Consider the following 26,396-nt stretch of genomic DNA (forward strand, 5'->3'; position numbering starts at 1 on the left):
ACAGCTATTACAGCTATCTGAACCCAAGTATCAGAATTTTGCTTTAGTTGCTTGCTGAGTTGTAAAGAGGCCAGTATTAACTGGAAATAATCTGAATCTCATTTGAGCTTTTGAGTCACCAGGTGTGCTCTGGCTTTGCCATCTCCTCTCTAAAGTTATCCTCTCAGACAAACTCCTCTTAACTTTTGACTCTTAACATTTGACTAATGAATCTCAGCAGAGTTGTTCTCTTCCTACATGCACAGCGCTGAAGGCTTTTGGAAAGGCTTTATGTTTTGAACCAAGTTTCAAAAGTTAAAAGACTTTTGGGAGTTTTGACTTGATGAAGTCGAAAACAGTTTCTAGATGTGAGAATCTGGCAGCTGCTGGAGTCTGATCAACAAATCTAGTGAGAATGAGAAAGACAAACGGCGACACAAAGAAAGAAACAGTGAGAGAGAGGGAGAGAGAGAAAGAGATACGGAGAAAACATATTCTGTCAACTCTCCATCTGTGTCTACTTAAACAAACTGGATGTGCCACAGAAACGACCACAATAACAGTGCGGCTTTTCACAGCTTTCAATTTTGGGCTCTTTCCACAGAGTTCAACAACAACAACAACAACCTAAGAATACACCGCACCCCCCCTCGTGACAACTGTCACTCTCTTAATTAAAACAGCCTGCTGCTCATTAAAACGTCATTTACTGGTGGCACATGATTCATAATAGAATTGCTGTTGATTTAGAATCTTTTATTTAGCTGACAAATGAATGGTTAAATTTTTTTTTAAATGCAGATGTTTCTTGTTTTGTAATTCGGTCTTCTAGGATCCAAAAGTGCTCAATTTCAGACCCTGAACAGCAAAAGTGCTTGTCACTTATGGCACAATAGGGCAGAAATGCATTTAGCTAATTAATGTAAATTAAAAAGAGACAGAAATATTAATCATCAGTAAATAATATAACATTACTTTTTTTAAGCACTTCCAATCTATTGTAAACATTGAGTCTATTGCTATACGTTGCTTTTCCAATGCATATTTTTTTATTATGAAACACAAATGTGAGTCTAGTGAGCCCTATAGCTACTGTATATGAATACTTCCTATATATTGGAAAACATTCTGAGATTTGAACCTCTTGAGGGGGCCCTTTCTTTTTATTCCTCTGGTACAATGTTAGTGAACCCATCATCTTCTCTGTACGGTTTCTAAAACTGTATCTACTTCATAAATAGAACAAATGCATAAACAGCATTTAGTGGATTGTGGTCTTGGTGGAATGAGGGCGGATGGTGGTGGCTTTCCAGGATAAAGGGCTTTTAAAAAAAGACTAGTCTTGTTTTTCCCTTTCGTATACTGAGAACTGTTCACTGCTGGAACTGAATTTGAAGATTCTTTCAGGCCCTTCCAGGTATCAGAGTTATACTTCTACACTGAGGTCCCTGGAAGGTATTTTCAGTCTAGGCTCCAAATACAAGTAACACTCTCAGGCCTCTCAATGGTGTTTGCTTGATTACTGCAAAACTTTCTCCTTTAGTTCCAGGAAAAGTACAAAGTGCTTGAAGAACCTGTCGGCAATTCCGAGCAAGGGCTGAAACACTTCTCAAATAAAGCCATTTAGGCAAGATTGCTGAAGGGCCTTTAGCACCATTATACCACATCATTTTGTTCCACCTCTAACTGTGAGCTGAGTTAGGAAGAAAAAACTTCTCTGTCTATGGCAGTTCAGCTGTGCCTTGAAGCATAACAGTTCATGAAAAAGACAACGGCTAAATGTCCAGGAAAACTGCAGAATATTCACAGTATGTTTGCTTTGGTTGTTCTGACAACATAAAGTGAAGCAACATGCGATGATTTTATAAAGCTTTTTATTTGGCCATTAGGTTTCATAAAGACTTGAAAGTATGAGAGCATACAAATTAATGTTTTAAAAGTGTCTCTGAATTAAACTTCAGTAGCACAAGCTGTGTTACGGATTAATTCATGAATCATTTCAAATTGTCCATTTTAATTAACTGATTCAAATCACTGATTTAGGCATTAAAATGTTTCTGAAAATACTGTTCTTTATTACTGTATATATAGTATGATTTACTGTATAGTATTATATATTATGATGGTGAATATTGTTCATCTAATGAAAAATGTGGAAAGCATGCCTTAGATATTTTTAGATATTACATATTTACTAGATATTTTTGTTCTAAAATAATACAAATCTGCTGGCAACAATGGCAGTTTGGTTAAAACACCTACCTAAAGAAATACACGTTTACTTTCAGACCAAAATCATAAATATTGAAATAGAAATAGAAATATTATTTTAGCTTCATTAACCAGCACTAATTGCAGCTCTGCAGAAGCTGGGTGAAAAAGCCAAGCTGTGGGATTACATTACTTCAGCTTTGACCCAAGTGATACCTGACCCGATGATCAGAGATCTGACTATATCCTGGCTAGAATGAGCAAAAAGAAAGGGTTTGTGTAGAGATAATGATTGCTACACTCCTTCATGCTTGAGAAAAGAGCATAATTAAGATGTAGTTGGAGCATATTCCAGTACTAGTGTAACTTTGAGAAGTCTTGGCCTCTCTTTACCTATTCTTCTTCATTAAGACATCGCTCTTAGTCCCACACTTAAGTGTGGGATGGTATTCCTTCATTTATTAAAGTTTTGTCATTTTACTTGGAGGTAAAACAGCGGTTAGAGATATTCAAATGCTTTTTTCTTCTTTTAAATGGAGATTAGAAGTGAAATCTGCTGCTATGGCACTGATTTAATGATCACAAATGCTGGAATGAATCCATTTTTTTTCTAATGTGCGCTGAAATTTTCCTTGGCTAATTTAAATGTATTCATCCATAACATTTAGCATAATTGAAAACGCCACACATCTAAATGAATCTACCATTAGCATGAGCGGAAACACAAGTTACATTTTTTAGCACCTATGCACAATTAATTACACAAACAGGTTGGCATAATCACAGACATTAAATCTCCCCGTACAATTAGTGGGCAATTACTGATGGAAATTTTAATAAAGCATGTACGTTACGATGTTAAGTGCCTTAACCTGAGTGGGTCTTAAAGATGTTCTGTCTCTTCTGTAAGGTATTACTGGCAACACATTACTGTTCTTTGTCCCTAACCTTATTCTTTAGAGTCTTGCTTCTGAGCTGAATGTGCAGGTTATCACACATTTCTGCACATCCCAGATTACTGGGGCCTGACGTGCTGTCAGGGAAGCTGTATCTGTTCTTTCCATTACCATGAGAGGATTAATGAACTTGTCTGGAGATAATCTCAAACTCAAAGCCTAGAGATCACCGATTTGTCAGTTCGTGTGGGCCATTATTATACACTCCATTCTTTTTCTCATTCAGTTTCTTGAATCTGCTAATAATGCAGAGTCACTCGAAAAGATTTCAGAACAAGAAATTGGTAAAAAAAAAATGTATCAGGGGATGTCAAGGTCCAAAAAAACAAGCACCATGCTCATACAGAGTCCTTATGGTGCTTTTCTACCATCTCCATTTGTGTTTCACAGAACAAAGAAAAATGCATGAAGAGTAAGTAAGATATTTAGGTGAACTGGTGCCATTGGCTTTATCAAAATCTGTGTTGTGTAGATGCCATCAAACAAAGAATGCATTGGGCGGTCATGTACTTACAGTGGAAGTATGCGGGTCAATGCACAACACTTCCCCATAGACCTCCACTGTAAATATGTTTCTGTCAACATGATTTGTGTTTGTACAAACTGGAGATGAGTCAAAATGTGGTAATCGGCAGCCTGCCACAGATGATGTTAATTGAGCTTAATTTGTATTAAATCTGGAGCATTCCTTTAAACCACCAGAAGCACTCTGTGGCTTAACACTTGCACACTAGTCAAGCCTAGTCAAGTAGCTGTGGTACAAGATAGACTGCATGCATTGCTTTTCATAAATTAAACAACAGAATGGAATAGCATATATCTGGAAATCTTACAAAAGAAGGGTAGACATTCTGGGAATAGTTTTGAATGATGCGGACAAGGTGATATGGGTTGGAAATAAAAACACAAGATGAGACAAAGACCTTAGCCAGAACACGTCCTGTTTTAATGACACTGAAAAAAAAGCAAGATGGAAAGAAATTTCAATTGAGGAATGTTTTGGTAGCACAAGATGAGAACTGTGAGTTTGACTGGCGTCTGCTGTGATGAGAGAAGATGGACAGATCAATCTTAATGCAGCTATAATACACAATGGACCATCTGCTTTCTCAGCCATCATTTATGATGGGCAGATCACAGATGGATCGAGGTGGATGCTATAATGATATGACAAATATGCTCAAAACTTTTCAAAAATCTCATTATAATGTTCTGGAAATGTTTTTAAAAAGCATTTTGATGACTGGGATGAGATACTGTAAAAAATCCCTTAAGTCCACACTGCTGTTTCAGTGCTTCAGTAGTTACTCTTACCTCGTTGTCTGCAGGGGTGAGATTGCGGAGGTTTTTATTGTTCAAGTTCAGTGATTAATTCTGACACACATTTCCCTTTGTCACATACAATTCAGCAGATCTGAGGGCAGAGAGCAGGGACGCAAGTGAAAATATGAGATAGAAAAAGAGCTGAAGAGAAAGGAAGAGAGTCAGTTAAAGAGCGTAGGAGAAGGAGACAGGTAGAATAAAAGGAAGAGAGACAGGAAGGAGAGAAAGAGACAGGAAGAGGAGGAAATAGGTGAAAAAGAATAGAGAGAGAAGGGTAAAGTGGGAGGGTGAGAGAAAATGTGGAAAGTGAGGAAGACGACAAGAAGACAGGTAAAGAGAGAGACGGGTAGAGAGGAAGAAAGGGAGGAAGAGAGAGAGTGAGACAGGTAGAGACAGAAAGAGTAATAGGAAGAGACAGACAGGTAGAGAGTGAGGAAGAGAGAAACAAGTAGACTGAAAGCAGAGACAAGAGACAAGTACACGAAGACAAACAAGTAAAAATAATGGATAGAGAGATAGGTAGAGAGGGGAGGTATGAGACAGGTAGACAGGAAGAGAGACAAGTAAAAAAAGGTAGAGAGGGACAGTTATAAAGGGAGGAAAAGAGAGATGTAGATTGGAAGAGTGAAAGGTAGAGAGGAAGAAAGACAAGTAAAAAGACAGATAGAGAGAGACAGGTAAAGAGTGAGGAAGAGAGACAGGTGGACTAGAAGGAGTGAAAAAGAGTAAAATAGAGAGAGATAGGTAGAGTGGGAGGAAGAGAAAGGGAAGAAGACTGATAGACTGGTAGAGGACAGAAGAAGAGACTAGGGCTGTGCAAAAAATTGAATCGCATTCATAATCGGCAATGAATCACTTGTGATTTGTAACGCAATTTTGCGTAGCTTGTCAGTGAACTACGGCTCTGTGTAGTAAATGCGCTCCATCTGAAAGCACGTGCTGGAGATTTACTACTAATCACAGGAGCGCCTTTACTGACGAGATGCGCATGAAAATCGCATTTCGATTTTTTGCACAGCCCTAGAAGAGACACAAGCAAATGAGACTAGAGAGAGAGAGAGGAAGAAAGAGGGAGAACCAGGTAAAGAGTGGGGAAAGGTAGAGAGGAAGAAAGACAGGTGGAGAGAGAGACACACAAGAGGGAGAAAAACAAATAGAGAGGAAGAAAGAGAGAGAACCAGGTAAAGAAAGAGGGAGAGTTAGAGAGGTAGAAAGATAAGCAGATTGAGAGGGTCAGAAAAATAACTTGAGAGGCAGTGAGAAAAAGAGAGAGAGTTGTGGAGAGGGAGGATAAAGTTGTGAAGAGGCTGACAAAGAGAGGCAGGAAGAGAAGCAGAGAAAAGGAGAAAGAGAAGCAGAGTGGGAGGGGATGGTGAGCGCAACTGGTAGCGAGGGAGGCAAGTAAAAAATTAGGGAGAGATGTGAAAAGGTCGGGACATAAGAAGGAAGATGGAGTTAGACAGGTATGGAGGGAGAAATGAAGGCAGGTAGAGAGACAAGTGGACATGGAGAGAGACAGGTAGACAGGAACAGAGTGAGACAGAAAGGGAAAGAGGAACCGAGATGACAGTCAGTGAGCGTATGCTCATGAGAGAGAGAGAAAAAGAGAGGGTTGTTATCTGAGCGTGTTTTGACTGCCTGCCATCTTACAGATGGAATCACAAAGAGGGGAATGAGAGATGAGGGGGTGGGCAGAGGGTCACATTTGCTGAGAAGCCCAAACTGAAACTAAAAAACAATGCTGAGATTGTGAAGCAGGAACCGCTCGACTCTACAGTACAGCAGACATGGTTCCTAGCATTATATGCGACGTGTGAAGCATGACTGATGGGGGAGGTGTGGAGGAATCTGACCAAAATAAAACACAACATGTGACCAACATGTTTCAAACATCCAAATCAGATGGTTCCAAGTCAATCACAAGATCTGAGGATGCTAGTTTCACAAACATGCAGAAGACAGTCTTCCCTTGACAGTTTCCCAGTAAAACTATGAAATAACTCCATCACACAACAGCCAGGAGAAGGAATTCAAAAAATAATCCAGCACTCCTCCCATCATGTTCTTAGCTCCAAACAAGAAGACGAACCTTCATCAATCCCAACTGATTCCCCAGAGTTCCTTTAACAAGTATGTATTGCATTCCAAAAGTCAGAACTAACAAATAGATCCCTAATATGCCAATAAAAGCCACAGTGAGTAACTAATTCCCTGGCGGTAAGGCGAAAACTCTCTAACGGGACAATAGTCTGTGAAATCTGATTCTGTGCTGTTTGATAGCAGAACTCCTGTTGGTTGGCTCCCTGGTGCATAGCAACATTCTATCAGGGAGATAAATTGTACTGTGGTTGTTCTCAAAGAAGATGAGGTGGAACAGAAAGATCAAGGGCCAGTGCTCAAAGAATTCAGAGCTAGCATCAAATTTCACCTTCGTCATTGAAGCTGAGTCACCACAGTGCAGCAGGACTGCCCACGTTTACAATGGCCTTCCGGAAGTATTTTTCCTGTTCCTATTCATATTAATAGGAATAAGAAAGAAGAAGAAGACAAAGGTACCTTTGAAAAGGCAATGAACAACTCATGAAGTATTGTGAATTATGCAATCAAATCAGTCACAGTATACAACACTTTGCTATAAATCAGGGGTGTCCAATCCTGCTCCTGCAGGGCCACTTAGCTCCAACCCCAATTAAACACACCTGAACCAGCTAATCAAGGTGATACTAAGCATTAGGGATGCACCGATACCACTTTTTCCAGTACTCGCCCGATACCGATACTTTTAGTTTTGGTACTTGCCGATACCGAGTACCGATACCAATATTTTCATTGCATTTGTAAATTTTTAAAATATTGGGTACAGAAACCAAAAGAGTATGTATAATGTTAGTTGGTTAACTTCATATATCAAATAGATACAGTCAAACCAAAATTTATTCAGACACCTTCAACATTTCTCACATTATCACAGTTTATTCGCTATTGTTTAGAAAATGGTAATAAAATATGACAAGAACTCAGAGTTAAACTGTGTCAGAACAAATTCAGCTTGATAATGTCAGATAACTTTGATAGAAAGGTATGTAATGGATTACAATAATCCAAAAATTATTTATACAGCTGTCAATATTTACACAACTATCAATACTTTGTCGGGGTAACCCTTAGCCTTATTGACAGCCTGTAGTCTCCTGGGCATGCTGTCACCCAGCTTCATGAAAACCTCAACTTCAGTTTTTTTCCCAGACTCGGTCTGAATAATTTTTGGTCCCAAATGTTTTTCAATTTTACTGGTAGTCCACTGTATGAAAAATGAGTATGATTTGTCTCTCTCTCTCTCTCCCTCCCTTCCTACTATTAAGTAACTTGTGCATTGTTTTACTTACTTCTTTTTGACATATCCGACCGAACTACTAAGCAAATCAGCTATACAGGCATTAATACTGAATGTTTTATAGTCATTGCATACATATACTTCGTAGACATCTTTAATCTCTAATAACTCCATTCTGCTGTCTGTTGTCGGTGTTTCTTTGTCTGAATATGGCACTTATCACATGCTGTGTGGTATCGGCATTTGGTATCGGGGCATTTTAACGAGTACGAGTACAAGTGCAGGAGCTCAGTATCGGCATCGGTGCATCCCTACTAAGCATACTAAAAACTTCCAGACAAGGAAGAGGCAAGTTAGAGCTAAACTCTGCAGGACAGTGGCCCTCCAGGACTGAGCTTAGACACTCCTGCTATAAATAAAAATACCATAGTAACTACGAAACAGACCTTACTCCACTGCCCTTAAGAGGCATATTACTGACTGATTCTACTGCCTATTTTTTCTGTGCTATCCTCCTTGTTAGCACACCTGGATCTCACACTGGTTGATGCTGGTTCAAATCCCACCTGTTGTGGGGTGAGTAGGACCAGTTTCATTGGTGCCGTGACCTGGATAGGAGTGAGTTTTAGGGGGTTATTGTAACAGAGGCTAGCCAGAAAAGGCTAGAGGCTGCATCCTTTATTCTCCCATGCCGGTTGATGTTGGTTTGAATCCCACTCACTGCTGCACGAATCGGACCAATTTTATTGGTGCCGTGACCCGGATGGGAGTGAGCTTTTGGGGGATGAATGTAACAGAGGCACAGAGGCTAGCCAGAAAAAGCTGTGCAGATAAACCTCACTACTCTTGTCTCGAAAGGCATGTTAGTGACTGACACTAGAAGCTGCATCCTTTAGTCTCCCATGCTGGTTGATGTTGGTTTGAATCCCACTTGTTGCTGCACAAGTTGAATGCAATGGAGGTTGACTAGTAAGAGTTGTTCAGGTAAACCTGAAGCCTCCCAAGCTGGTTGACACTGGTTAAAATCCTGTCTGTTGTGGTGTGAGTAGGACCAGTTTAAATGGTGCCGTGACCCAGACGGGAATGAGCTTTAGTGGGTGAGTGATGGACGCCAGTTAGTAAGAGGGTGTGCTGGGGACTGACACCAAAGTCTGTGTGCTTTAGCCACCCATGCAGGTTGACTCTGGTTCAAATCCCATTCTGAGTTTTGCGAGTAGGACCAGATACATCTAAAGCTATTGAAACAACTGTAAATCTGTGGTAACCAAGGGGTCAAGGTGGGGCTGGTTAGCATGACCCCATTAACCCCTGCTGGTGCATTCTGAAACTACACCATCTAGAAGTTAAAGCATCTTTTGTTACTGACAGCCATTTAAAATTGTATAAGTATTTTGGCTAAATAAAAATGGAAAGCAACATTGGTTAAATAATAGACTTTTTACAAGTGCCGTTTTTTTCCAGTTATTATAGACCTTAATATTAAGTTTAATGAGCAAAACTATTGTATATTTATTAACTATAGTTACAATGGTAATGCTTTTGCGAAGGAAGTTTTTCAAAATAGGACTTTCAGTCTTAAGATCTCAAAACTTGCGTTTCACCACACACACGCACACACTCCAAGTCCCCATTCAGCTGAGCAGAGAAACAGACTTCCCTCTGTGCACAGAACCTGGATCAGTGCAGAAAGCCATGCAGCTGTGCGAGACAGCTGTCAGCAATAAGGCAGACAATGCGCTTTGACATGTTGATTCACTGCTTGCTGGCTACGAGCAGCCTGCATCGCTTCAGAAATGCATGCATTAATGAAGGTTTCGTCCACCCTCTTCGGGGGCTCCAACATAAATGATTTCTGCTTGGAGGACTTGGAAAACATACAGACATGACTGGATGGCTTGGATTTAACCACCAACTTTAAATGGTTGTTCTTGTGGAAAGCAGGCAAACCAAAATAAACTGTAAAAATCGAAGCAGGAAGAATCTAACACTAACATTTGTCTTCCTTTTACAGATATGAAAGTGATGTGGAAAAACCTAACAGCAAAAAAGCAGTTTCATGTGGGAAAAGTAATTAGTCATTAACAGATGGTATTCCTAATGGCAAAGTTCATTTCACACTTTCAAGAGCCCTAAAAACAAAAATTGGTCAAACACAAACATAAAATGTTTTAGTGGTATATATTGCTTACAATAATAATAATAATAATAAAATAATAAAATAGCCAATATACATGGATACTTTTGAAAGGCCATTAATGGAGAAAGATGCTAATGATAACCATGCCAAACCTTCAGCCCTTGGTCCGTAGATTAAACATTTTGTCCTTTTCTCATTAGGGTTTACCAGCATTTTATGTTGTCTAGATCTGACTGCATCAAAAACAATCTGTTGCAGTCAGATTTGACATTCTGTAATCCCCAAACATCATGTCTTTCAGCAGGTCCCCACGTCTGCCCCTCTTAAAAATCCTATCCTTCTCCGCACACAACGCATAAATGCATCACTTCAGCTTAACTTCCTGCCATGGCTGAGGGCTCAGACAGCGTGCTCTAAACATTACCCCAGTTGTCATATTTCATGGAGTTTGACATGTGAACTGCCATAACAGGATTTGAACCTAAAATATTCTAAGCCTCTTTCACTATACCAGAATATTTCAATATGAGGTCCAATATAGTGTGGCAAATGTACTGTTTTTATTTATTTATTTTAAATACGCTTATCCATTGACCATAAAACATTTTTTATCATGCATCTTTTTTTATTCCTGCCCATATTTTTAATCAGCAAATTCTCTCCCGTTTTTCATTTTACATGACAAAGCGCATCTAAAGCTGGGAATAAACCTGAATTTTCCAACTGGATTTTCCATCTGCATTCCAAAACAACACAGATAAACCCTGCTTAGTCTGAAAGCCCCCGATGCAGGTTTTGACGTGCATTGTACTTTAGCAAAATGATTTCCCATGTCATAAATCATGCATTAATAACATAAAGGTACATGCAATCTGTCCTAATACGTACCATGAAGACACTTGGTTGGTGCATAGCCCACAACAGAACCTACTAGAAACTGGAACCACAGGGATACCATAGAGTTACAGTGACAATCAGAGAGAGTATGGGGGTGATGGTATCTCCCTGGGTGAGCTGCATGTAATATTCTACATGACATGAACATATTCTGCATTATAGCGTTGAATGCACAACACCTGTAGCCGAAAATACTTTCTCTGTTGCTGCTGTGAGAGTTCATATCAAAGCACTGCAGCAATTTCAGAACCAATATGAGGGGGAAAAAATCATTAACATCAGTGGAAAACTCAAACTTGGCTCTTAGGGGCCGTTTACACAACAATGTTTTCAGCCAAAAACGGGAAACTTTTTATGCGTTTTGCCTGTTCGTTTTCCCGACAACGGCGTTTTGGGGACTGAAAATGCATATTTTTGAAAACTGGTTTCAAAGTGCAAGTTTTTGAAAACGCCACCGTTGTGGTTTCCGTGTAAACACCCAAAACGTGAATCTTTGAAAACGGTGACGTCATGTGCGTGCGTAGTACGTGTTAGGTATGTAGACATGCGCATTACGTTAAAGATCCACAAGCTATTTTGCTGTGTGAGAGTTTTTGTTCCTGTTAAGGCACATCTAGTCTGGTATACACTTTAAAGAGCTGCTCACCGACCAAACTTTTAGCTTGTGAATAAACGAGAGCTGTTTGAGGGTTCATACCAGTGTCTAAAACAAACATGCTTAGTGGGACAACATTTATGGTCGTGGAACAATATTCCTATTAACCAGTCATTGGCCTTTTAGAGGTTATGATAAGTTCCTGGAGTCAGAGAGTGAATTATGGATGGATCTGATAATAAACAGAGGAAGACAAAACAAAAAGTTGTCGTACATATGCACTTTGAAAATGCTGTTATTCAAAGCACCTTGCATTTGCATTCAAGGCATGTTTATTAGTTCACATGTTCCCTCAGAATCGAAATGAGCAAAAATAAATATTACAAGCCTGAACACTGCAGAAATGAGAATAAATTGATAAACACCACTAGATGCAATATAAACAATAATTTTTTTATCTCAAATCTAGTTGTGTTTATGAATTTTGTGGCCTACGCACCTTGTTTTTGGACTTCTATTAGAGTCTCTGGTTGTTTTTTGCCCTGTGAATCAAACCTTTGATTTTGGCATTGCTAACATCTCACTCTAAACATGAGAAAGTGTGAGTATTTACAAATTAACATTTCGGTAACCACAAAAGTTAAGATTAGAGGTCACTAATGCCAACAGTCATGCAGTTAATGAGATTTCTGTTCAAATGCTTCCTGGACATACGTTGACAAAATCATCCATCATTATTTTTCACTATTTTAGACATAAAAGGTATATGACAAATACGTTTTTTAGATATAAGTTTTAACATTTGTTATTTGGCTAACTGCTAGGGGTGGCACAAGAAAATCTGGTTGTGTGAGATGAATTGACAATGAACATACCCTGAAAATTAATGAAATACAGTGAACCTCTTTTAAAGTTGTTGAAGAAATGCCTGGAGGAACTTTCCCATGAACCAATTATGTTAAAGTGTCATTGTTAGGGTTAGCGCTAATGCTAGCACTAGTTGACAAGAATGTTGTTACATGAACAACAAAAGATATTGTTTCAGGGACATGTCCTGGGTAAATCATGTTGTGCAAACACATGCAAACAATCTCAGCATCTGAATCACAGTCTCTCATTGTTGTAATTTGACGGATCACTGGATGGAATCTTGATTGTCAAGTTTGTAAATCTACCCCAACAACAACTTGTCTCCTTCCTTCTCTTGTGAAAAGAAGTGAACTTATTTGTATTGAACGTGCACTTTTTAAAATCTTTAATATACATTTTTAAAAACTTACTTACTTGCAGATATTATAATATTAATGAAATAAAAAGCCACTTAACTGTATTTAAAGAGTGTATGCTGTTTCTTAACACACTTGAGTAGACTTTTAAAGAACATTTTGTAGTAATGGCAAATTAACAGTTTTACTTAAAAGTACAGTGTGAAAAATCATTGTTTTATTATTCTTTTGCCATGCTTTTAAGAAGTAAACTTATTTTGCTGTGTTGACTAACATACAAAACACATGTGAAGTACTTGATTATAAATTTAACTGTAGTGTTAATTGGCAAATGTAAAATTAATATATTTTAAATGTAGTAAACTGCCTCTTTATTACAAATTTATATTTACAAATATAATTAAATGCATGATATAAAAATGTTTTCATATAATATAAATGTAAACTATAATCCAGGATGTCTGAAAACATTACATTCAGTTCACACTTAAGAGTATTAAAAAAAAAAAAAAGTATATTATTTTTGTAACAGATTCTCCTTTTAAATGTGCACTTCTTTTTCACAAGGGCTTTTTCTGTCTCTCTGTCTTTTTCTAATCGTATCTCTCTCTCCTTTCTCATTCCATGGCGATCAGTAGCATTCATTGCTGTGGTGTGGAATAATTAAACCATTCAGTGAGCATGGCTTTCCTGTAAAATACAGCTACTCCTTCCGCATTTTGATGGGATGAGTGCTTTTCCATGGCACAAGTCCCACCGGCTGGTTTCTGAATGAACATGGAGAAGGTAGAGTGAAAGGTTGCACAATGATTTATTGCTGCATTTGCACCTAGATCCCAGTCAGATAACTCAAGTTCAATAAACTCCTCTCACATACACACAGCTTTCTAAGACGGCTGGAACCAGAGCTGTTAGCCCTCCATGCACCTGCAGATAGATTAGCATCCTGCTCAAAGCAGCAGCACATCAAAAGAAGCTTTGATGCTTAGTATGGCTGCAAAGAGGGGCAGGTGAGGGAAAGGGTGGCCCCGTGCCGTCAATGGGGAGTCTGGGAAATACTCCCAGCTTTTAGAGCTGGAGAAATCTATAGCCTTTTCGGAGCGGGAGAAAGATGTAGAGCCTGGGAAAAGGGGGAAACCTGCAGCTTTATTTGGGATGAAAAAGCACCTGCTTGCTGCGGTGAGGGTGGCCGTGTGCTCTGGATGTTCAGTGGTTTGAGTGGGACCATATGGAAGGCCATTCATGTCAATGATATGATGAACAGATGATTCTTCAAGCTTAGTACTTGGTATATGCTTTTTAGCAGTGATCGTTCAAAGCATAAACGGAGAAATGAATGCCAAGGGTTACATGAATGCCAAAAGTTAATTAACACTTCCATAAGTATAATTGCTCAAAACTGTGAAATGCAGCTAAAGAGAACTCTGTGTTTGTCAGTCTAATCTGTCAGTTGTTGTCTCTGTCTAAATTATTATTTAATTATTGCTTTTATTACATTGCATTGTTAAACACTCCACTAAAATATTGTCTCCTTTCGTGATCTTTCTTGAGAACTAGATGAAAGCTGGGCTTCCAACAGAAAACATGCAATACGCAGTGTTTGTTTTTTGTATCGATAGCATAAGTTATCCTAGCAAATATGTATCATATAAATCCAAACCAAGATTTCCTCCTGAATCATAAAGAGACAGCGATCACCTTCTCAGATCTAGTCATGACTAAATAACTAAATTAAATCAACATTTGTTATGAGCATCCTTTGCTTTGAAAACAGCTTTTGTCCTTGGTACACTTGCACACAATTTTAAAAGTGCAGTATGTAATAATGACGGCTAGTATTTTAAATGGGTACTGCGATCTAAATTAAAAACATTGTTTCTCCCCCTCCTCCTCAGACTCAATGCTCACATGGGTTGTCAGATTGAGGACATGCAACACGATCGAGCGCAACTGACAATTAAAGGCGACGAACTTTACACTGTAAACTGATGAGTTGATTTTAACATGCCTCTGGTCATACAGCTTTTAATATGGATGCCAAAGCTTTTTAAATCAGGTAGAATTTGCAATCTTTGACCCAGTTCGTTTGCTCGCTTCCATGGCTGCAGTATGCTTCTGCAAACTGGCAACCCAGACTGTCGACATATTATTGGGTAAACTGTAATTGGGTGGAATCACACAGACCAAAACAAAAACAGACATTCTGACACGGAATGCTGATTTTCAAAGCTGAATAACTGGCTGTAGCATTGTTTTTCGGAGAAACAAGTATGTGAACTTAGCATGTTACCCAAATATCTGCAAATGTATTATAGTGTTTTTATATGTTAGTACAGTCAAAAAATTACATAAAGCACCTATAAGGTATATTTACAGGTATATTTCTCCAAGCGTCCTGGAAATATTGCCACAGCTATTACGGATTTAGTGTTTCTCATTTGTTCCATCTCTTTGAAAACTAAAATAAAAGCTAAATTAAATTAAAGCTGAAATCTCCAAATCTGCTGTGATGAAGAAACAAACTCATCTAGATCTTGGATGGTCTGAGGATGAGTACATTTTCAGCAAATTTTCATTTTTGGGTGATCTATGCCTTTAATGGCAAAAGGACTGTTTGGAAATCACAATTTCCTACTGGTACACTAAAGCAAAAGATAAAAATAACCATCTTGAAAAACAAACAATCATCTGACTTGCCTAAGATTTCTACACAATACTGTATTGTACACCCCTACATCAAAACAGAAGTAATTCATCTTGGCCTAAGCCAGTCATTATTTTCAGCAGGGAGTGCTAATCCAAACATGCATACGCCACCTTGTCTGGTGTGTGAATTGCACATCTCCTGATGCTACTGTTGTGCAATAACTGTGTGTGTTTTTAGCCACCAACTGTTTGTGTCTGTACCCACCAAGAAAGACTAAGAAATCACAGATGGCAATGACAAAGCATAATCAAAGAAAACAACGACGAAAAAGGTTTTCCTCTGGGTGGAAGCAATCAAGCATCCCCTAGCAATTATTTGATCACAAATGAGTCAGGTAGCCCTGGCAGTGTTGCTTCAACAGAGGGAATATGGCAGACACACTCCGTCGATCCGCCCTGTTTTATGTGTGGCTGTTACAGCTTCTGCTGGCAAATATCCCCGAGAGCATGTGATAGTGTCTCGCAGTTTTTAATTAATGCGTACGCCTGGCGATGTTAATTAAAACCAGACTGATCATTACCCACCAGGAAAGATCATATGGATGCTTGTGCTGCCGACCAACAAATGCCGAACACAACTGAGGAGTTACTCTAATAAGCATTAAGCTCAGATGCAGTCTTTAGGGGCTTAAAGAATTCTTTTTTTTAATGGGGATTTTTAGGTAAATAACTGCTTATTCAATTTATCTTTGCTTTGTTAAATATCCTAATAAGGGGGCTTAAATGGACAGTCCACCCCAACATTTTACAAAATCACTGAGTGAAAATGATTTAGCCACCCTCATGTGATTCCAAACCTGTATGCATTTCCTATTTTGTTATTTTATTTCCCTGTAGAACACAAAAGAAGATATTTTGAAGAATGCTGGTAACCAAAACAATATTTTATAGAATGTTGGTAACCAAAAAGATATTTTGAATAATGTCGGAAACCAGCAAAGATATATTGAAGAATGTTGGTGACCAAAAGTATATTTTTTAGGAATTTTGGTAACCAAAAGTATATTTTGATGAATGTTGGTAACAAAAATATATATTTTATAGAATGTTGGTAACCAAAAAGATATTTTGAAGAATGTTGGTAACAAAAAATATTGAAGAGTGTTGGTAACCAAAATCATTTTTTTGACTAATGTTGGCAACAAAAATATATTTTGAAGAATGTTGGGAACCAAAAGTGTATTTTGAAGAATGCTGGTAACCAAAAAGATATTCTGAAGGATGTTGGCAACCAAACATTTAGGTTCAAAATGACTTCCATAGTATATTTGTCCATACCATGGAAGTGAACATGACTCAAAACAGTTTGGTTATCAACATTCTTCAAAATATCTTTTTGGTTACCAGCATTCTTCAAAATATATTCTTCTTATATTACTCCACAAATGAAAGAAGCACATATAGGTTTAGAACGAAATGAGGGTGAATAAATGATGACAGAATTTTCATTTTTGGATGGACTATCTCTTTAAGGCCTAAGAGTTAGAAAAATGATGTGAGTTTAAACTGATTGTGTCATTTGTAAACCTCATTCTATTTTTAACATACTTCTCAAATTTTACAGCTGTAGAAAGACTACATCTACATATACCATAATCATCTTGGACAACATCCAAAAGCAGAACAACATGTTTTTGTTGAAACACAAAAGACTTAGTCCACGCCTCTTAAATACACTTAGAATGAAAGTATGCAGGGTACATTCTGAAATAAACTGGTTCTCCACTGGGCGTGCATTCACTAAATTGAAAGATTGCAATATCACTTACTTCATAGGTTTGAACAGTGCTTGTCCATAGTTCTGGAATGACATGATGAGCTTCAGCTGAGTGCCACCTGACTTCATAGCTGTGAAGGAAACATAATTACTGTAACACCAGCCGACCAGCTTTCTAAAAACAAGACAATATGCACCCACACACCCACACACACTAACACAATCTTCTCTTCCAGCATTCATGCTAAAAAGCTTTCGCTCTAACTCACACAAGCATGTATTAGCAGTGATGTTTTGCAGTCTTGCAAACAGTAGTGATGATTTCTTAGTGTATTTCATCAGACTGTCAGAAAATCTCATGAATATATGTAGATTCCCACGACTAGCTAAGCAACCATCTGCTGTTTATGAGAGTGGAAGAGTTAAATGGTTGAAACATCAGTAACGAGTTATGGCGCAAATTTGTGAGTTACTACAATATGTCGGCCTCATGGTACTTCAAATGAAGGGTCAATGACATGACACTTGTTTTTTATAATTCACACCAGGGTTATTATAGTTATAGTAAATAGTAAAAAACAAAACAAAAAAAAACATATATATATATATATATATATGAAAACACATGTACAGATTTTCAAAATATATTTATACGGTATGTGTGTGTATTTATATATACATAATAAATATACACAGTACATACACATATATGATGTAAACAAAAACTATTTTGGATGCGATTAATCGTGATTAATCGTTTGACAGCACTAATATATATATGTGTGTGTGTAATACACTACATTATATTTTATAAAGATTACATTTATACTTAAAATATATGCTAAAATATGCATTTTTTTGGGAGAAAAATAAATTGTGATTGTTTCCTTAGGACTGTGTGAGTAGTACCACATCTTCGTAAGCATGAAAAACGTCCTTACGGTGACCTAAGAACTGCAGATATTAAACAGCCCCTGATATCTCGTCAAAGAAAGGTAAACAGACTTTCATAAGAATGAACCAATGAACCATATGGGCGTTTCATCTCAAATGAAGTCCCTTGCAAGTGTGCACAAGCGGTTTGTGTGTGTATAGGCCTTTGGCAGCTTAAGTTAGTCACAACAAATCATATTTACTACAAAGCGAATAATCCCCCAAAATTACACCATACTGTCTACAGTGAAGTGATGTTTCTCACGGCTTTCCCAGCAGGGGCTGTGTCAGTGCATGTCTCGCAATATCTTTTTAAATGCCAGATCCAGACACTCTAGTTCTGGAAGTCTTAAAACTATGAGAGAAGTCAGGATACTGACCTTAGATCAGCAGAAAACAATTTTGTCAGGCTGATTAATGAGATTGGACACCAAAGTTGGCTGATACGGCTTTACGTTGAGTAATCCAAAAATTCTGTATCATATTTCCCCAGAGGGCACCTGTGCAATTCTGCAGCAGTAAAGTCTTATTGAACTCATTAGTTGAGCAGAGACACGTCAGTTGGAACCAAGCCATAATGCCGTAGCTCTTAGTGTTATTATCTGGTGGATCTGGGTCTACACATACACAAATAAGTATTGTTAAACCACACATCTTTTGATTTGCTTCAATCCCTGGAGAACTGCTCTATTTATTTGATTAAATCTGTCCTATTTTTGCTAAATGTTTCCAGCAAAACACTATTTTAGAGTAATTTTTGAAAGCACTGCAATCACAACAGCGTTATTCACTGAGTGCTAAATTTATAACCTTAATTAATCTTAATATGACTGAAATTACCTCCAGGAAAGTGCTATTTGTTCCAGAGGCTGCAGTGAACCACACTGTAAAAAGTGAACAAAGACCATTCTTATTGTACCATAGGGGGTGAAGAGTGATTTTTTAATGTTAAATATCTTCTCCTATCCCTTTTTAATATGCAGAAAATTAAGCCATTTGTAACTTTATGACAAGTTAATATATCTGAATGTACTAAATTACAACTTTATCATTAAAAATGGTATAATTACAAATATAGGCTATATTTTAATACGGCAGTACACTTTAACCATATTTCAAAGACAACAGAAGTAATTATGAAATTACATATACAGTAAGTGGGTCGAAAAAACAGTTCAGCTAACTGATTTTAATATAAATTTAAACTATAATACAATATCATTAACATGCAATTAAGTGTCTGAAAACATTACATTCACCTCACACCTGTTCTTTTAAACACAATTATTTCCATTACAAGTACTCTCTTTAAAAGCTAAAGTGTACTTCTTTTTTTCCCGCAAAGTTGGTGACACTAGTGGCGCAGAAATTACTTCACTATTAATAATCTATTTTCAGTAACCCTTAAAATGACTTTATTTGCTGTCAGGTTCATTAAATAATATTTTTCATTCAAATAAATCAGTTTCATTTAGATGTTAGCTACCACACAAATCAAAGGGAATTTGATGTATGTAGTTATAGTTTCTTAAAATCAGAGACTGTTTCATAAGAGCATCACAATACAGACGTCTCACACTGCACAGGGCTGGAAAAAATAAGTCACGTAAGATCTTCAGGTGGACTTTCAGAGACTAATGGAGGAAGAGTAGTTGTCAATCATACTCTCTCTTGGGAATAAAAGGATGTGTGCGTGTGCCGCTTCTGCCATCATTCTGCCTACAGAAATAGGTCCTGATGTTCACTAGCCATCTCAAGTGCCTGAGTGCATACATACACACATAAACATGTCTATGCGGATCATTCTGTACACCTTACAAGCTTCTAAATAAAATACTTCCAAATGGCACTGTCCACGAATAGGGGACAAAATACGGTCTGAAACTCTTCAAACTGAAGTCAAATGTTTCCTTTTTCAGCAAATGAAGAGGGAAAAAGGCTGCTTATCCTTTAGAAATGTCAACCTCAGACTAAATATTATATTATATTAAATATTATATTAGCATTATATTATTTTAGTAAGTATAGAAGCCCATTTCTGCCACATAAGAAGAAAATTCATGTGTTGAAAAGTCGAAATTATGACATATTCATAAGTCATTAATTATGGGGTGAAAAAAAATGAAATGATGACTTGCTAAGTCGAAATGATGACTTTAAAAGTTATAATTATGAAATAAAAAGTAGAAATGATTACTTTAAAAGTCATAATTATGAAATAAAAAGTTGAAATGATGATTTTAAAAATAATTATGAGAAAAAAGTCATGGAAATTATGACACACAAAAGTCATAATTATGAAATGAAAAGTCGAAAATATACAGAGTTCTGGCATGAAACTCTAGATGGCGCAGTCCGATAGGTCTAACTCAATCTGACCTAATGACATCATTATCACATGGCACAGCTGATTGGTTCTCTCCTGTATCGGTAGCCAATGAGCTCACTGCTCAACATTAAAATATATGACTAGTGCTTGCCGTAGCAGTTGCAGCTTGCTTCAGAAACCCTCCACCTTCCCCAGCTCCACCTGTATAGATCTGCTACGAGGTGATTTATGTACGCTATATGGGGGTTATTTCATGTATGTTATATTTGCAGCAGCAATATTTCTTACATGCTCACAGCAGCATGTTGTGGAAGTATTGGCAGTAGTAAGTCTCGATATTTGCTCTGCAGCAGCAGCAGCGTAGCAGATCTATTCTGCCAAGACCAAATACATTAACATTGTCATGTACATTACCATGCCAATCCCTCCGAGAGTTGTCATAACAGAAATAAATTTAAAAGTCGAAATTATGACTTTACAAGTAGAAATTATGACTTAATCACTTTATATTGGTCTGACACAACACAAGTGGTCTAATGAATTGTGACGAGTAATATGTGGGACATCCTAAAATTAACTGGCTTAAAACAGTTTGGAGGACAAAGTTCAGTACACACCTTATTAATAAAGCATACTGTTTACAGACAAGCAGAATATACCCCAAAATATGAACGCAATGCATTGAATTTGCACGTTGAGCATTTTCTTCCCCATATAAAACCGTTATGAAGAACGAAACACTTAACGTGGCTTAATGGAAGAAGACGGTGATATAAAAAGTCCAAATCTTTATTTAAAATATATACTGTGTACAGGCAAGCAGATATTACAGTATATCAGTGATTTGTATATCACTGTCTTCTTCCATTAAGCTTCTATGGGTTAGAAAATGCTACTGTGCAATTTATTCTGCTTGTCTGTAAACGGTATACTTTATTAATAAGGTGTGCACTGAACTTGGTCCTCCAATGTTACAGTTTTAAGTCACATTAAGTATTTTTAGAATATCCCACATATTCCTACTCTTCACAATTCATTAGACCACCATTTTGCGATGACGTAAGACCAAGTTAAGTCATAATTTTGACTTGTAAAGTCATAATTTTGATTTAGTATGTCATAATTTCATCGTCAAAATGTTGACTTTTTAAGCAACAATTTTGACTTTTTATGTCATAATTATGACTTAAGTATGTCATAATTTTTTTATGACTTAAGTATATGGTGGAAATGGGCTTTATTTAAGAGATTTGTGACTTTGTTACCATAATTTAGGACTTTTACCAACCCAGATTTGTATGATTTGTTTTGCATTTTTATTTTCGAGATTTTCTAAATTAAACAAAGGTTCTTTTATGCACCCAATTGGTAACAGGGTTGGAGATTTAGCCAAAATAAAGTTATAAATAAGTAGGGGCAAACTAGTTTAGGACAAAATGTTTATTTATAGTTCACTAATACATTAATTTCATTTGTTTAACCTAGTTCTTAAAATAGCTTTGGTAAAATGGGTAGCTTTATTGATAAGCTTTTATTTTTACATTTTAAATGTAATATTTGAATACAAATGCACAGTATTTAGAAGGGTTTAACCTATTAAAACAAGCCATATTCATGTTATGTTAGATAATAATCTTATGTTACTTTATAATTTATGTCAAATCTAACAGTTCTGACTGCTAAAAATGTGGGATTTGTGCATCTAATGCTTTTAAAAAGTAATGAGACAGTGTACTCCATTAATGGAAATCCGCAAATATTCTCAAACAATCCCAGTTTCCCCATTCCACACACAAACACAAACAGTACATTGCACATACATCCAAAAAAGCCCATCTAGCCAATAAAATTCATTGTAATCCAACCACAATTACACTTTGCAAATCATTGACCTACTTGGCTCATGTCATTCCTATAATAGCTCTAAACCACTTGGCAATTATTGCTTTTGGGATGGCAGCACAGGGCCTAGAGCATTCCCACTTCAGCTAGGCTGCTCCATTACACAGGAGCAGGTCCTGTACCCAAACTCACCTACGCTGGTGATCTTCTGGGAGACCAGGTCTTTCAGCAGGGCGCCGATGACGGGGTTGTGTCTGGAGTAGAGCTCGTGTCGGTTAATTCCGATGTGGAAGCGGAGCCAGTTGGGATATGACTCAGCAGTGGCCTCCCCTGTTGGACTGTACTCCTCCTCCTCCACGTTCCCCTCGTTATGCCTGCCGGTAAAGGACGGTGGAGGACATTAGTCACTACCAACACACATGCTGTCTGACAATACGAAAAATACATATGAATTTATTTTTAAACATACAATAACTTTTTAACATTTGAGAAATTCAAATGAGGGGAAAACATCAAACTTTGTAACTGTTATTGAAGAAATCTTGATATATTTATATTTGAACTACAGCAGTATAATATTGCAGTGTAAGTGTCTATATAATTACTAGACCCAGATCGATTCTGTATACATTTTCCATTGATTTGCTTGGGAAATCAGTTCAGTGGATTTCAACATGATAAAACAAAGCTGGAAATACTTAATTTTCATTTCTCACTAAAAGCAAAACTGAATTAGCCAAAAGAAGTACACATCAGCTTTCAAACAGAGCACTTATTATGGATATAATATACTTTGAATGTCATTTCTATTGAAACTTGATGTATTCAAGCTTCATGTATTTATACTATAATTACACATTTGTTATGATGAAGTTGCCATTTCGTATATTTAAAATATCAAGTAAAAATCAAGTACTTTACAACTGCTTTAACATATAAATCTGCACGGTTTTCAATGTAATCGAAAATCAGCTTCATTTGAGTTAAAATTACTCTGCATTTATCTGAAGAGCAGTCTTTTTATGTTTTATTTAAATTGTTCAATGCTTTATTTTTTTATTGAAATGATATTAAAAATGAGCATGTTTGAATGTGACTGATGCCATGCACATATAATACTGTGATGACAGTGGAATGACTGAATACATCAGCTGTACTTCATTTCCCTGAGGCCCCTGACCTCACAACAACAAATCAGTCTATTAAAACATTGTGTCCCATCAAAACATGAAAAGGAATATTATACAGTAATGTGACAGCATCTGGATGACAAGCTTGTCACATGCATTTTCAGTGATTAACAAAACACTGTTAAATCAGCCTTTTAACTCAACTATTCATGTTCAGTTCATCTGGATCTGGATCCGGATCAGTCAGGCATGGTTAAAAGGCATGTTTAGTTAATTCAGGCATGGTTATAGGCAGTGAGAATAAGCTATGCCTGAAGGACGTGAGAGCTTGCCGTGTGAAGAACAAAAAGAGAGGACACAGGAAGAAACAAAGGGCATGACACCAACAAAAACCCCTTCAGCTTAATGCATCTGACAGCTCTGAAGAAAACAACACATCACACCAGAGGAACATAGATGAGTCCTAGCAGCAAAGCTTTTAACACTCACAATGAGTCAGTATGAACTGGAAATTATAAAAAGCACCCAAGCCACATTATCATTTCTTTCCACGACATATGCGCTCTTATTTTTACCACTAGATTTAAAAACACATGTACTTCTCTCCTAAATTATTGCTTTTAATCTCTATTTCCATTGAGAATCTGACTTTATTATGATTATTACTTACTCAAAATGAGAAAATGATGACCCCTGGGTGTGATGTGAAAAAATTTCTTCTTAGCTGAAAGTTGTTTGTGAAGCTCTTAATTTCCCTGGTGATTTAGGATAAACACATTTTCAACACTGTTCTCAGTTTCTGTATATACACATACAGTAGGTTTTTGACTATAAAACTATACCGGGGTATGTTGTCACGATGGGTGACGACACAAATATATCTACTATCTAAAGTGAAAAAGTATTTCTCCACAGGCTATCTCTATTTAGAGTATTTAACATACTTTTCAGCTAAATTTAAACAAGAAACCACAAAATACAAAACAATTAATTAAACAACACAAATTATCCCAATTATCTTAATATGACATTTGGTTAATACCAACATTTAAAAAAAACAAAAACAAACAAACAAAAACAAAAACGCTGCAAGATAAAACTCCCTTTTTGTCTAATTGGATTTTTGACTATAAATCATATAGTTGTGACAACTTAACTAGAACCAGTCTCCATTCATATTTTAATTATACAAATAACTGGGATATAAATAACATTTCATATGCATACAAATATGCATTCATGCCATTCTTCTTTTCCAGCTGCTTTGGGATAAAATATGAGCAATCACCTTTAATGCTTTTCTTTATATTATCTCTTTAGAAGGAAGACTGGGGCAAGTTGTCACAATTTTTAATGCTGTGAATATTTCTCAGCACAGGTTCATTTTCATATACCAGACATACCTGGTTTTGTCAACAAACAAAACATTGTGAATCCTTTAGCAAGGCATGCTGTCACTAGAATATGTGGTTGTCACAATGAAACCTGCTGTTTATTAACACTGATTTAAGAAAAAGTATCTTTGTTTGAAATATGAAATCTTCTCCAGGACCCGGTTTCTTTTAATTATGCACATAACCGGGACTTCAAAGCTCATTTTTATACATATAACAGCATGTGTTTCACGCCAGGTTTAAAGAAGCACTTGCCATTCTTGTTGTCCGGCAGCTTTGGGGTAGAATCTGATATCATTGTTGAGGTTGAACAAGGTGTCATCTTCAGAGAGATGAGGCAGGTCGGTCTTATAGAGGGGATGCTCATAGAGCGCCTTCAGTCTGGAGGAACCCTGGACAGCTCTCTGCTTCTGTCCGCTCACCGTATCTCTCATCAAAACCCTCTTCTCCGAGCCCAGCTGCAGCTGTCTCGCTCTCTTTTCAGACTCGGCTCTCTCTGTCACCTTCTCCCGCGAGTGCGAAGTGAGGTTGGAGTTGGGTTCATTGCTGAAATCCTGCAGTAGTCTCAAAGAGTGTTTATTAGGCCAGCCCGGTTCGGCGGCGGCGGCTCTGGCGCGCTGTTTGGCCCAGGATCGAGGCTCCTCGCCCGGTGTGTGAGCGCAGGAGCAGCCGCCTCCACCTCCAGCGCTGGAGCTCGATCCCGCCGCGCGCTTCTCCAGCTTGGGTAACAGGTCTATCATGATGTGCATGGTGCAGGCGACGAGAAACACCATTAAAATCAACACGCGAAATTTACGAAATAGGATCATCTTTATACCTAAAGCACTTGCCACAATATGATACAGGCTATAATAAAAAGATTCAGGGGCGCATGTGGTGTCCTACTGTAATCCGCGTTATGATGGGAGATCCATGTTCAAATAGGTGCGAAAATCTTCTTCTGCATCCTGCGGTTCCCAGATGTATCAAGAACGATTTCTTTTCGGCATAGTTGCGAGTAGCGCGATTTTGATTTTAGGTGAGGTTCAGATGTCCTGTCGCATCCTTACAGGTTCATGATAATGCGCATCTGTAAAATGTCCCGGTAAATAATGACAAAACACGAGGAAATCGCCTCTGACTTCTCAAGAGCCGCACGGATGTCGGATCGGCAGTCCCATGTGTGGATATCTTCAGCATGTGAGGAGGGAGATAAAGTGCATTAGTTCTTCATGAGGAGCAGTCAGTGACAGGTGTAGATGTATCAGTGCCCTGTGTGTTAAATATTGGGATCCTGCCTCTCCTCGTCACAGCATTCAGATTGGCTGAGTCCATGAGACTCAAGGAAGAGCGACTCAAAGATATTCGGCTTGGAATGTCCGTGTAGTTCCTACTTGTGAGGACAGAGGGCGCTGATGCGCATTAGACTGACATTACTGGTGATTGGTGGCGGTAACGCTATTCTAACTTCCATTAATGGAAAGCTAAATAATGCTTAATAGATCAGAGCATACTATATTACTATTAAGGTAAATATATGAGCCAAAGGCTCTTGGTATTTTAAATGTGTATCTGTTAAAGAAATCAGTCAAAATAAAACTCATGTCATTGATTTTTTTCCTCACTGAGGAAAGAAATTCATACAGGTTTGGAACGGCACAAGGGTAAGTGATTGAATAATGTTTGTTAATGTTATTCATGAAAGGTT

The 26,396-nt window shown here is 37.5% G+C and overlaps 1 protein-coding gene across 1 annotated transcript in view; it reads right to left on the bottom strand.

Annotated features, from left to right (window-relative positions):
- Nucleotides 1-26,012, bottom strand: part of LOC107724740 (extracellular serine/threonine protein kinase FAM20C-like) — a 61,219-nt gene extending 35,207 nt beyond the window's left edge. Inside the window, exons 1-3 of the mRNA XM_016533766.1 lie at nt 24,965-26,012; nt 22,378-22,559; nt 17,134-17,212 (exon numbers count right to left, since the gene is read on the bottom strand). Coding sequence (XP_016389252.1) covers nt 17,134-17,212; nt 22,378-22,559; nt 24,965-25,518 — 815 coding nt within the window. The 5' untranslated portion in view covers nt 25,519-26,012. The remainder of the gene's footprint in view (nt 1-17,133; nt 17,213-22,377; nt 22,560-24,964) is intronic.
- Nucleotides 26,013-26,396: the final 384 nt, after the last annotated feature.

Source organism: Sinocyclocheilus rhinocerous, unplaced genomic scaffold, assembly GCF_001515625.1.
Source record: "Sinocyclocheilus rhinocerous isolate Xijiao unplaced genomic scaffold, SAMN03320098_v1.1 scaffold275, whole genome shotgun sequence".
NCBI lineage: Eukaryota > Metazoa > Chordata > Actinopteri > Cypriniformes > Cyprinidae > Sinocyclocheilus > Sinocyclocheilus rhinocerous.